The 13645-nt window shown below is 46.7% G+C and overlaps 1 protein-coding gene across 1 annotated transcript in view; it reads right to left on the bottom strand.

The window, feature by feature from the left end:
- Positions 1 to 16: 16 nt before the first annotated feature.
- Positions 17 to 13645, bottom strand: part of LOC138079620 (inhibitor of carbonic anhydrase-like) — a 45834-nt gene continuing 32205 nt past the window's right edge. Inside the window, exons 13-17 of the mRNA XM_068972308.1 lie at positions 10605 to 10746; positions 4315 to 4379; positions 3374 to 3558; positions 1538 to 1724; positions 17 to 716 (exon numbers count right to left, since the gene is read on the bottom strand). Of these exons, the coding sequence (XP_068828409.1) occupies positions 682 to 716; positions 1538 to 1724; positions 3374 to 3558; positions 4315 to 4379; positions 10605 to 10746 (614 nt within the window). The 3' untranslated portion in view covers positions 17 to 681. The remainder of the gene's footprint in view (positions 717 to 1537; positions 1725 to 3373; positions 3559 to 4314; positions 4380 to 10604; positions 10747 to 13645) is intronic.

Raw genomic sequence — 13645 nt, forward strand, 5'->3', positions numbered from 1 at the left:
AGGCTGGAATCATGGTAATAACAGAAATGGTAAAATCTCTGGTAAGAAACTCACTTAAGTAAATGTAAATCACACTTTCAACAAATTGACTGAGGAACGATAGTAGGATTCGATTTTTACAGTAATTTTGATATTTTTCAATTAATCAGATCAGGAGTTTAATTCTACCTGAAATTATGAATTTTAAATACATGAACATACTTTTAAAATGCACAAACTCATTCTTTCTTCTTTATTTTCATTATGTAAGTCCTTGATACTGCGCATACTGATGCTTTCTTTGCACACGTATGATCACCACTCAAAGACTCCCTTCAGACAGATGTATTGCTTAAATTCAATTTAAGTGAGTTGACTCTTGGGTAAAATAATCAAAGAATAGACAGGGAAGTTGAGTTAGTCTTGTAGAGGTCTTTAAAATACATATAATTCAATAAATACTCAATTTTCACAAGCACAATTCTAGTATAAAGAAATCATTCTCTTGCCCTCCCCTCAAAAATCTGAGAACATTTCATGGTTTTCTGAGAAGACACAATAATTTTTATTCATTCCAACTTTTGCATCAGTTACAGTATACAATTATAAAGATAAGTGATGTTAACACAGACAAGTGAGGATGTGACCCCACTGTATTTTCAGGCTCTGAGCATCTCTGTGTTTGCCCACTTTGATCAGTTTTTAATTTCCATGGAATGTGCAGGCATCCAGAAGTTCTGTGAGAGGTAACATAAGAGAAAGATCGTCAGGTACTGCCTGTGCTTATTAAACATGATCCTTTTCCTATTTTCTAAAAGTAAATGGTAGGTAATAAAAATTTCTTTAACATTTCTCTCGTGCCTCTAACTGATGTCAGTGTTATTCTTACACATCTACATTTTCCTCTCCTGCTCTCCTCATCTTTAACACACGATGTAATTTAACAAAAATTCAGGCACACTCCCGATAATTTGATTATTCCAGGCCTAATTTTATTTCTCCAACTTATTTCTTTCTGAGGTAGCTGTGCCATTTCCATACTACACAAAAATAGAAATGATACACTTAGTGCTACTTCTACGTATGTATATATGTAGAAATGGCCTGCTTAGTGCTAATACTTTGTTTCTATTAAATTGTATAAAGTATTATCTATACGTTTTACTTAAAATCTTTGCGAGTTGGTCCTCTGTGAGTGGTATCTATATGTCATTTCCAACCTTCTCCCTACACTGAAATGCTAACACACTTTTCATTCTAGCAGCCAAAGAAAATGGGAAAGGACATGTAAACAAGTTCAATTTGCAAAAGATCTCTAGTTCTACTGTACCCTCTGTCTCCTTCAAACAATTTGGCCTTTTCAGGTAGTATCTTATACTGTTGCCTAATTGAGTTGCTTCCCTGGTAAGCCTGAATCTTCCTGCAGGGCCAGGAGCAAGCCCTCTGAATCTTTATGCTCCTATTGGTACTGGCCCAGGCTTGGCACAAGGTCATCTTTAAGACAAACATGTTTGCCTTGACGCACATGTTACTGCTCCTTGGTGTTTATTCTACTCACCAGAGGGTAAGCAATGCCTCACATTAGCAATAGCCTGAAGATACTCTGGTCCTAAGTATTTTTGGTAAGTGGTTCTGTCCTGAAGGTTAGCCAGACATTCTGTGTCATCACTGAAGAGCAGGTCCTTGGCTGGGGATTTAAACAGCTGGAACATCATGTATTCAAACCCATTTCTTCCGAAGAGCTCCTGGGTCAGACAGACAGACAGAAAGTAAGCAGCCAGCAGCCTGGGCCATGTGTTCTGCATCAGAAGCCCCAAGTCTGCTGGACTGCTCGGCTCCAGCCCCTGGCAACCCTGGGACACAGCAACAGCTTAGGAGGTACTGGAACAAAATGGTAAAAAGTTCTCTGGGTTCAAAGCCAGGCCCTAGCTTTTCCTATCGTGTGACTTAAGAAAAGTCTTGACTGAGCTCAGTGAACTTCAGTTTGTACGTGTGCTCAGTCGTGTCTGACTCTTTGGGACCCCAGGGACTATAGCCCACCAGGCTCCTCTGTCCATGGGATTTCCCAGGCAAGAATACTGGAGTGGGTTGCCATTTCCTTCTCCAAGGGATCTTCCCAACCCAGCAATCAAAACTGCATCTCTGTGCCACAGATTGTTTCTCACTGCACCCAGGTGGAAACTGAACTTCAACTTGCTCATTTGTAAATGGAGGTAATTACATTAGATACTGAGATGATACATGCAAAGAGTGAGTGTGTTAGTCACTCACTCACGTCCAACTCTTTGCAACCCCATGGACTCCTCTGTCCATGGAATTCTCCAGGCAAAAACACTGGAGTTGGTAGCCATTCCCTTCTCCAGGGGATCTTCCTCACCCAGGGATCGAACCTGCATCCCCTGCATTGCAGCCAGATTCTTCACTATCTGATAAAGAACACAGGGAAGCCCAATGTATGTAAAGCAATTGCTAAATAGAAAGAGCTCCACCCAAGTTCACTGCTCTATTACTATCCCACCAACAACTGGTGGATGTTTTCAACTCTCTGAGTCATCTTTAGATGTTTTCCTGTGACCAGATCCCTTGCTACCTTGCATCTTCTGTTCTCTGAACCTGACCCAGACATTGATCATTTCCATTGCTTCCTGCCCCTCCCCCCAACTTCCTTTGTAGCAGAGGTGGCAGCTCACCCTGGATGGAACCATCCCTTCAAAAGCCCAAGTCCAAGAGCCTCTTGTATTGCCAGCTGCCTCTGGGTCATCACCCTTTAACCAGGACATGTTGACAGCATATGCTAAGATATAGATTACTCATTTGGGGCTCTTCCAGAAATAGGGTGCACTAGGGCAAAAGGCAGATGAGGCTTTGGGTTCCTTAAGATCATCTGATTCAGGCAGCCACTATTCCCTAAGGTCAGCCCTTTTTGGCTGTCTATAGAAGTCATGATTATCTGAATGTTGGCTCTTTGACTTTCATGAAGCCCAAAACAGTGCTCAGCCTGCCCAGCTTCAAGAAACACAGTGAGATCCTCTTTTGGTCAGGCAGAGTAACCTCTGTTCCACCTTTCCAACATGTAGCCCTAGCCCTGCCTGGTGGGAAGGGCACCTGGGTTGACTCCTTTATTTCCGGGACAGAAAAAGCCCAGGAGGTACCATAGCTCTGCTCTTTCTCAGGGAGACACTTGAGATACCCATGTGTTTGGACTCTTCCAGTCCACTGGGATACCCTAGACAGCCCCAGAGCAAGAAGTGAGCACAGCCACCAGCCTCCCACTTTCATCAGAGGCAGGCTCCACTGCCCAGGGAGAAAGAGTGCAACTGGGCTGGGGTGTGTGTGTGCAGCTCTGCAAGTGAGCTGAGCATCCATGTGGGGGATGAGAACTGAATTCCCACACCTGTTGGTTGAAGAGCATTCTGCGGACAAAATCTGCCTTATCTTTCCTCGAGACCACAGCGTGACTTGGGACTACGGCCAGGTGGCAGCTCTGAGCCTCAGTCACAGGCTTCCTAGAGCCATCAAGGCACAGCAGCTGGAAGTCCTCGGGTTTTAGATTCTTCGCCCAGGCTTCAGGGTTCTTTCCTGGAGAGAGAGAGGAGGTGGAGGGGTCACAGCTAATGACTTCAGTCAAGGCACCCTCACTGGGGGGTGTTACTGACCACCAGTGCCTGGGGGAATCACAGAGGCACAAACAAAACAATAAAGGCTTTACAATAAAACAGAAGAGAAACATTCATAAACTCTTAAATTCATTTATCAGTCCTGTTAAAGGCAAAGATCTCCTCAACAGGCCTGAAAAGTGCTAGTCAAAAAAGAGAAGATCGGCTGATTAAACTATATTAAAATGAAAACTATATTAAAATGAAGAATGTTAATCAAAAGACATCATTAAGAAAGCAGGGAATTTCCTGGTGGTTCAGTGGTTAGGACTCCAGGCTTCCACTGCTGGGCGCAGGTTCAACTCCTGATGGGAACTGAGATCCCACAAGACTCACAGCAAGACCAAAAAAAAAAAAAAAGTGAAAGGCAAATATTTTCAAAGAGGGACAAGATAAGTGCATTACATATAGCTGACAAAAACTTGTGTCCAGAAAATACAAAGAATGCCTAAAAATCAAGACAGCCAGACGTGCTTCTATGGACTGTGGCCTTTGTGTGTTTGTTGGTTGGGTTCAAGGCCAATGTGATAACCAACCCTGTCCAGTCTGACCAGACATGAAGAATTTTTTCATTCCCCACATAAAAAAATGTTAGGACCAACATGACTGCCTGGGGAGTGATTTCCCAGGAAGGATTCTGAGTTTTCCTGAGGGAGGAGAGGACAGTGCTGGTCCATACCGTCAGTGTTCTGCAGGACCGTGGGGTGCTTCATAAAGGCCACATCTCCCTTCTCAACGAGGCACCTGCACAGAGAGGGCCAGGTCAGCAAGGAGGACCCACGGAGGCGGGAGAGAGCCACTCCAAGATGGAATCCCTGGGAGCTCCCACCCCCTCCCCCAGGCAACTGGGCGCATCTAACACGGCCCGCTTACTCCACACACACTGCTCTAATGTCTGCCATCCCCCTGGTAACTTCAGAAGAAATGTCATAGAAAAAGAAATCTGCTTATTTTGATTCCGCTGTAGATACCCATTGCTTGCTTCCTTAAACAGTGACTGGTTTCTCCACAGGAGATGCTTGTGTTCTCCTATTAACAGGGCTATCCAAAGATAATTCTCTGGCTGGATCAAAACTCACGTCAGAGATTAAAATCAGTGTGGAAGATGTGATTCTGAAGGAGTCTTGTCACACCTTATGTGTCTACGCAGCCTTAACAAAAGTTAATGTGCTTGTATCACGAGATATTTTTCATGCTTAATCTCCTGAAAAATGTTTCTCAGCATTTGAGGTGCATGCTTTGGGAGAAACGTTGAGCACACTAAAAATAAGTTTTGCGACATTCAGTCAGTTGGAAATTGATATTATTAATATTTAGGAACACCTTTCCAGTTTTCTCTGTCCCATCATCAGGCCCCTCTATCCTTCACTAAAATCAGTTACTCCCATCATTTTTCCTAAGCAACCTTGTCCTATTTCTTTGTCTTAACAACCTCCCCCCAATAATCCCAGTCCTGAATGAGCCCAGTCGTCTGTCTCAGGTGTGTCTGCACCTCAGCAGTGAGGTAGACGAGAGCTCCCCGATCCTTAACTTCACCTGGGCATTCTGGCATCCCTTCTCTACTCCAGACCTGTGACTCTCTCCAAGAGTGGGCTGGACCAGCAGCATCAGCAACGCTGGGAATGGGTTATAAATGCACATTCTTGGGCCCTGGACCCCCTGGCTCAGGAAATCTGGAGTGGGGTTCAGCCCTCTGGGTTTGAATAAGCCCTGTGGAAGTGTGTTCAAGTGAGTATAAGAGGCCACTGCCTGAGACAGCTTCCCCACGACTCTTTGTGACCCCATGGACGGCAGCCCACCAGGCTCCTCTGTCCATGGGGATTCTCCAGGCAAGAATACTGGAGTGAGTTACCAGCCCTCCTGCAGGGGATCTTCCCAACCCAGGGATCAAATCCAAGTTTCCCGCATTGCAGGCAGATTATTTACTGTCTGAGCCACCAGGTAAGCCACTTTACAGAGCAGGAACCCCAAAATGTTCTCACTTCCTATAAACCTCTGTCTCTCCATACACCCCTCCACAACACTTACACTCTGTCATGTACTCTGGGTTCACAGAAGCAATAAACAGATCATCACGTGAGCTTCCTTTCAGCATCCTTCTGTTGAATCTGGCAGCCCAAGACTCTAGCACTCTTCTGCCCTCCAGGAACAAAGGAGGAGTGTAGGCATTCCTCCAGCTAAAGTCTCCACCCCAGGGGCTCTGCACCCCACCTTGCCCCACATTCAAGCATTTTCCACAGCAGTCATCCTCTTTCCCCTCTATAATCCTCTTCACTGGGTTCTTTTCATCAGCATTTATGCTTCTTTTAAAAAATAAACAAACAGTAAGCCTTGCCTTGACCCTACACTGCCCTTATCAACAGGCCTCTCCCCTAAAGTTATCCAAACACCTAACAGCATCATAGCACTTACCATCAGCATTCCTGCACATGACTCCCTGACCCTTGCCAGTCATCTTAGGGGACTAACTCACTACTGAATCTGCTCCCGCCTGGGTCACCAGATCCCATCCATTGTACTTGTTTTACTTGATGTCCCAAGTCCATCCTTTCTCCAGTGATCTTAATTGTCATCTTTGTTTTAGATTAAACATATGTCTATGTATCTGTCTTGGAAGTCTTTTCTCTTCCACTGATTTGTCAGTCATCACATAAACCAGCCTGTATTGATCACAGTAATAAGTAGTACTGTAATGTGATTTTTATATCTAAGAACACAAAATTCCCTTTGTGTAACATGTTTTTTAATTCTTGGCTCTTATTTGGTCTACTAAGTGTTAAAATTTTTCAAGTTCTGACTAGGCCTCCCCATCCCCTTCAATCCACCTGGTCACACTGCAAGCAACTAGGACTTTACAATACAACTTCAGGGCGTGAGTTGTGTGATCAGGAAGATTTCCTCTGAACTGGTCACCCTCACTGTTGAGAATCACCCTCACTGCTGTGTTGAAGCTAGACTGTGGTGGGGGAGGGGGAGAGGGCAGACACATGGATTTCTGTTAGGGGTTAAAATCTGGGGAGAGACAATGGTGGTTTAGATCAAGCAGAGATCAGCAGAGATGGGTGATGAGGTCAGTTCTCGTTACCCTTTGCAGGTAGAGCTAACATAATATGATGATATAGGGTCTCAGAGAAAGAGAGTAGACATGGTTAACACACATCAAGACTTTGACTTTTTCCAAACGGAAAAGCAGAGTCGCCTTTAACTGAGATGGGGAAGACTGCAGGAGCTTTGGGTGGGAGTGTGTGAAATTCCAAAAGCTCAGTTTGGGACATTTAAACTTGACCTGGTGATTAGACATCCAAGTGGACATGCCCAGCAGGCAGTTAGATGTATGAGTTTGGAGTTTCATCTGGTGTTTTCAAGAGATATGTGAAGAGGAACGTAAATTTGGGAATTGTCAACATAGAACTAGATGGAGGAGAAGTGGGCGTGAGAGGATGAGACGGCTGGATGGCATCATTGATGCAATGAACATGAACTTGGGCAAACTCCAGGAGATGGTGAGGAACAGGGGGGCCTGGTATGCTGTAGTCCATGGGGTTGCAAAGAGTTAGACATGACTGGGTGACTAAACAACAACAAGAACTAGATGAAACCACTAAAGTCTGAGCATTAAGAGACAAGACGAAGGCTGGTGCCCCGGGGCTCGCCAATACGTAGAGGTCAGGGAATGAAGCAGAACCAACAAAGGGGCTGAGATGCAGTAACAGGATAAGAAGGAGGGAACCCAAGAAAGTGTGGTGTCCTGAAGCCAGAGAAGAAAATGCATCCAAGAGAAGAGATGGGTGGTGCCAATGATCTGGGCTTTGGATTTATTTGCAACACAGAGGTCCCTGGAGATTTAAAAGGATGATTTCAGGACTTCCCTGGTGGTCCACAGCCTAAAACTCCTTGCTCCCAATGCTGGGGCCCAGGTTTGATTCCTAATTACAGAACTAGATCTCACATGCCAGAACCAAGGGTTCACATGCTGCATCTAAGGATCCCACATGCCACAATGAAGACCCCATGCAGCCAGATAAATAAATATATTTTGTAAAAGTGTAGTTTCAGCTGTGTGGTGGATGGTGGTGAAAGGTTGTTGCTGACCCACGAAAAGACACCTGGATTCTTGGCCTCCAGAAGAGAAGAATTCAATCTGGGGCCAGTGACGAGGCTTGATTGCTCAGAGCTTTTGTGCAATGGAGTTTTATTAAAGTATAAAAGAGATGGAGAAAGCTTCTGACATAGATATCAGAAGGGGGCAGAAAGAGTACCCCCTTGCTAGTGTTAGCAATGGAGTTATATACCTTTTAATTAGTTATTACAATGAATCAAAAGAATGTCTCAAGTTTGTGAAAATTTTACCAGAGCTACTCTAGCAATTTACATTTTAGGATAACAAGATTATAATTTGACAATAGAAAGATCCTCCAGACCCACTCCCATAATATACATTCTAACATATCAGGATTATTCAGAGGTTTTCAGGAAGGAGAAACTGTCGTCCAGCCGGATACATTGTTGTTGTATAATCTCTAGTACAGAGTTTAAACTGAGTTGTGTAATTGACTAAGACTAAGGAATGCAGAGGGAAAAAAAGTTTGTCCTTTTCTCCTCCTTGAGAATTCCAGATCCCCAATCTTCACTTTGAGAGCCCCAGACCCCTTTCTCCTCCTTGGGGACCCTGAACTTCTTATCAATCTGCCTAAGAATTGACTCTCTGCGGTGGATGGGGGTCAATGCAGGGGGAAGGGGCGGCAGATATGGTGGGAATAATCTTCCCACTTGCCAACAATGGGGAAGAATGTCTTCTGTAGATAATTTAAATACAATAATGAAAACCAACTCCATTGGTTGGGGAGGGAGAGGTGAACAGCTTCTTAAACTAGGTTTGGGGGCGATTGAAAGGAGAGAAGCTGAGCTGAGCAAGGACATTAGAGTAACCTCCTTCAAGGACTTCTGTTGTAAAGAAGAGAGAAACAGGAGGTTGCTGCAGAGGACAGTGAGATCAAGAGAAGTTTGTCTTGTTTCTTTATGTTTAGGATGAGAAAGAAGCAGCATGTTCGCATGCTGCTGGAAGTAATTCTGTGGATAAAAAGATGTGATGGCGGGAGGAAGAGGAGAGCCGTGCTGGGGCAACGCTCTTCAACAGGCTGCGGGGAGGCGATGCCAGCACAGGACCAGGCTCAGCAGGAGCCGGCCTGCTCGTCCCCCGGAGGAGGAGTGGCAGCGTGCCCACCGGCACGGAGGTTGGCACACGCACAGATATGGCAGGGGCACACTGGTGTTTCTATCTGGGTGACCTCAATTTTCTCAGGTGAAAGAGGAAACAAAAGTGCGATAGATAGATGGAGGAAGAAACGTTGGATGACTGAGGAGAGGAAAGAGCATGGAATGGTCTTGTAAGACAGTGGGAAGGTGATGGACTAGCAACGGTCTGGCTCATCGGAACCGGGTTCTCATTACTTTACAGGGAGGCCAGTCAGCTTGGAGGCCCGGGTACCGAAGGGGAATGCTGGAGCCAACCCAGGTCGCAGTTCAGCCAGGAGTAGCAACAGGCATTTGAGGATGTGCACAGGGCAATAATTATCACGGTTGGCTGTAGAACGTATGCTGTGGTCTGGAGGGGGAAAGGTTTATAGCGGGGGGTGAGAACAGGATCAGTGGATCTCAGGTCAGTAGGAATGCTGGAGACAGGAAGCTGGAAGCAGAGGCAAGGCAGGCAGGAGGCCGTGGGGAGAATGCGATGCCTAGAGCTAAGACTTCTTGGCATCCCCATCTTCACGATGGAACACCCGAGGTTCTGGACAGAACTCTAGGTCTCTGTGACGCTTTCATAATCATGCCAAAATGGGACCATGGACCTTAATGCCGATGCACATCCCAATGGAAGGAAAAGTTCAAATATTTTAGCCTCAGTTTAATGTTTATCGTATATTTATGCAGTAGGATCTGTGAAAATGTGTAATTTATGTATGGTTTATGAAAGCGACAAAACTTTGGAGAGGGAGAGACAAAGTAGTCTGGCCATGTGATGACTAGAAGCCTTCTTTATAGAGGGTCTCACATTCTCCACACAACCCCAACTCCACAGCACCCTCGAGGGCCCTCCATACTTAGAATTAACTCCACCTCCTGAGCCAGATCTCCAGGGGCAAAACAGCCAATGGCTGCAACCCCAGCCTCGCCTCGCCTGGGCCCCCCTCCCAGTGCTCTACTCTGGGGCCTTCTCTGCCTCTGCTCCTTCTTCCTGGACTATTCTTCTCCAGATTTTCTCAAGCCTGATTTCCTTTCAGTATTTAACCCTCAATATCTAACAGCCCCTCCATGATGCTGAGGCCTTCCCTGACCACTTTTTCTAAGATTATCCCTGAGTCACTGCCATATCACGCCCCTCGGTCCCACGCCCCCATACACACACCCTATAGCACATACCACAGTCAGGAAGGGATCGGCCTTTATGTGTTGTCTTACTCCCTGCCACGAGACACAGGGGCCATGTGTCTTGCTGTTGCTCTAACCCACCTACCTAGAGCAGCACCTGCACATACTAGGTGCTCAATAAATATTTATTGAATGAATGGAGGAGCCCAGGAATATGTGTTTTCAAATGTACTCATCAAACAGGTGTCAAATGCACATATTTGGTGTCCTTCCTTTGATCTCAAACTGGGCTCTGGAAGATCCTGTGACTTGTCCACACTCATATAGAAGGAAGGATCAAAAGCAGAAGCAGGGCGGTGACCTGTGCTTATCATTCTTGCCCCTCCCCAGGTGCCCTGAGTTCATTAGCTCTGCCTGAGAGTGCTCCAGGAAGAGACCAGACCTGAGTCCTCAGGGCCCCTGGGAATCTGCATTTCTGTTCTCTAGTCCTGGCCCCTCCTAAATGCAGCACCCAGATGGTGGGGTGCTGAGAAAGGAGAAAGGACAAGAGGTTCACTGGGTTGGTACCAAAGCAAAAGGCAGTGGGCAGATGCTACTTGCCTGAGCGCCCCACTGGAGCCGTAGTACTGCTCATGGCTGTTGGGAGCACACATGTGGGCTGGCTTGAAGCTGCCCCTGCACAGAGCGCAGAGGCTGGACTCTGGAACAGACCCAGGGGCACAGCTTTGACTGAAGAATTCATCTGCACAGAAGGACACCAGAGGTTAGCTTTCCCTGCCTGTGTTGACAAGAAAGCCTCAGATTTTGTTCCTAAAATTGCCTGAGTGACATAAAGACACATTCAAGTGTTTAGTACCATATGATTAGAAATAAGAACCTATGGAATAGAAAAAGAAAAAAGGTTGCAGCTGGAGCAAAGTAAAGGGGACCTGGCTGAAGCTGGGACAAGGGTCTGTGAGATCACTGAAGTCCTGGCACAGGGCAGCAGGGGGAGGGATAGACACGGATTTAACTCAAGGAGAGTGGACAAAATTGGAAGTTTTGGTTGGTAGACCCTGTTCTGCACACTCCAGTCTCTACTGCCCATGACATCTTTACAAGGTCTGCAGTTATGACTTGAAGGACAAGAAGGAGCCCAAGAGGCCCAACTGCCCAGCCCTGTGCTGAGCACCAGGGTACCACTATGATGAAACCACAGAAGTCCTACCCTCCTGGAGCCCAAGTTCATGGGGTGACAGTCACAACTCAAGTAACTACACCATGAATTAGCATTTTCCCATAAGTGTATTTCCCCATCATGTTCTGGGAAAAAGAATATGGCTCCACAGCTGCAAATAAAGGAGCCTGGTGCAGACCTAGGAGTCAGGGAGAGGTCTCAAGTGGAGAGATGAAGAATGAATAGGAGTTTGCCTAGTGAAGGGCAAAGGATGAGCTTCCTAGACAAGGAGCAGCATCTGCAAGGGCCAGGGCAAGGGTTGGGGGAGGGGGGGCAAACAGCACAGAGAGCTTAATGGAGGCCCACTGGGCCTGAACCACTCAGTGATCCAGTGAGTGGGAAGTGTCAGGGCCCAGACCACGTGTGACGGTCTATATCTTTGTGTACATTTTGTTTTTTATTTGTAAAGAAATGGGGAGCCTCCGATGGGCTAGATAATGTTGGGCCAAGGGTCTAGCAGGGTGAGTCAAGACAGATGTGGGGTGTAGGCAGCAGGCTACTGCTGGGGTCCAGGGGACATGAGGGCAGCTTGGAGTCTCACGACGCAGAGGGAGGAGCTAGAAGGAGGGAGGACAGCTGAAATTTCAGGCTGGACGGGTATGTGGAGATGACAGGTTGGTTTCCAGCTAGAGCCAGTGCACAGACTGGGAGCCTCTGGCAAGCTGGGTGGCTCTGGGGCAGGACCAGACTTGGTAGGGAGAATGCATTCTATTTTGTACAGGTTAAGTTTAATGCACTTTTGAAATACAGATTAGATAATGTCGAACAAGCAGTTCAATATATGCAGGTTTGGAGATCAAAGAGAAGTCCGTGCTAGGGACAAAACCTGACATTGTCAGCATATTGACCTAGTAACAGTGGCAGCAGCAAACATTGATCTAGCGCTTGCTCTGGGCCTAGCTTTGCACATATAATATTGGTTTAGATGGTCATCTAGGCTGTAGGCATAGATGTGAGTGCTTGGAGGTTGAGTTTAAAGTGGGAAAAAAGTTGCTTTAAGCAACTCAAACATTTATTAACCAGGTTGGGAAAGAGGGACTTTGTAGGGGTAAGAGAAAAAAGAAGCTAGTGTGTTTTCACCGGAGAAGGCAATGGCATCCCACTCCAGTACTCTTGCCTGGAAAATCCATGGACAGAGGAGCCGGTAGGCTGCAGTCCATGGGGTCGCTAAGAGTCGGACACGACTGAGTGATTTCACTTCACTTTTCACTTTCATGCATTGGAGAAGGAAATGGCAACCCACTCCAGCGTTCATGCCTGGAGAATCCCAGGGACGGGGGAGCTTGGTGGGCAGCCATCTATGGGGTCGCACAGAGTCGGACACGACTGAAGCGACTTAGCAGCAGCAGCAGCAGTGTGTTTTCACAAAAGCCAGGAGACTGTGGTTTAAGATGATTCAAAGAAAGGTCATGGAGGAACAGACTGGAGCCCATCCTTCCAACGGAGCAACATGGAGGTCCTGGTAGCCTTGACCAGAGTTCTCCCCGTGGAATGAGGCAGGGGAGTCACCCACAGCAGGGAGTGCAGGGGTGAATGGCTCAAACCATGATTTTAAGAGGTCTAGCATAAAGGCAGAAGGAGAAGGTTAGGAGCTAGAGGGGACGGTAGGGAGAGGGAGGATTTTTAAAGATGAAAGATGTTGGGTGCATTTACAGGTTGAGAGAAATTGTTGCATATACCAGAGGAAGAACTGGTAACTGAGGGTGCAGCTCTGGGGAGGGGGTCGAGGCAGGGACTGACAGCCACGTGGGTATGAGGACTGGCTGAGCAGATGCAGCCAGCAGGGGCCCTGGGCTTTGTTGGTGGAGTATTGATGGGAACTGTCCTGATGGCTTCAAGTGTCTCTTGCAGAAGCAGACAAGATCATCTGCTCAGAAAGGGTGGTAGACAGGTGAGAGTGAGATGGCCGTGTACGGACAACTAGGACGTTAGGGTAATTAATGGGAAGTGTGAGGAGTGGAGCAGAGGACCAGTAGGGGTGCTCGTGAGCCTACAGTTGGGGGGGGTATGGGTCATGCTGAGGCCGGCAGCTGGAACACCTGCATGGAATAAGTTGCTCTGCCCTGTGACATTCTTCACCTGTGTTCAGCTGCTCAGGTGCAGAGCACCAAGACAGCGGGCGATGGGGTTCCTGCAGGGCTGGGACTTGTCACACGGCTGGGGAAAGAAGGGGAGCAGGAGCCTTTTAGGTATTGGCCAGAGTCTTGCTGAAATGACTAATACAAAAATGTAAGAGGTGAAAGTGAAAGCTAAAGCCTTCAAAGGGTGAAGCTGAACCGTTCTGGTGTAACGTGTTCAATTAAGAAAGCAGGTTCAGGCCTCTCGTCTTCCGAGATGGCCCACACTCTGTGGATGTGTGTATCTCCCCAAATAAACCTTGTTCACACTTAAAAAAAGAGAGGAAGTTTAAATGGAAAAACAACAC

This window comes from Capricornis sumatraensis, chromosome 1 (genome assembly GCF_032405125.1).
Source record: "Capricornis sumatraensis isolate serow.1 chromosome 1, serow.2, whole genome shotgun sequence".
NCBI classification, from domain to species: Eukaryota; Metazoa; Chordata; class Mammalia; order Artiodactyla; family Bovidae; genus Capricornis; species Capricornis sumatraensis.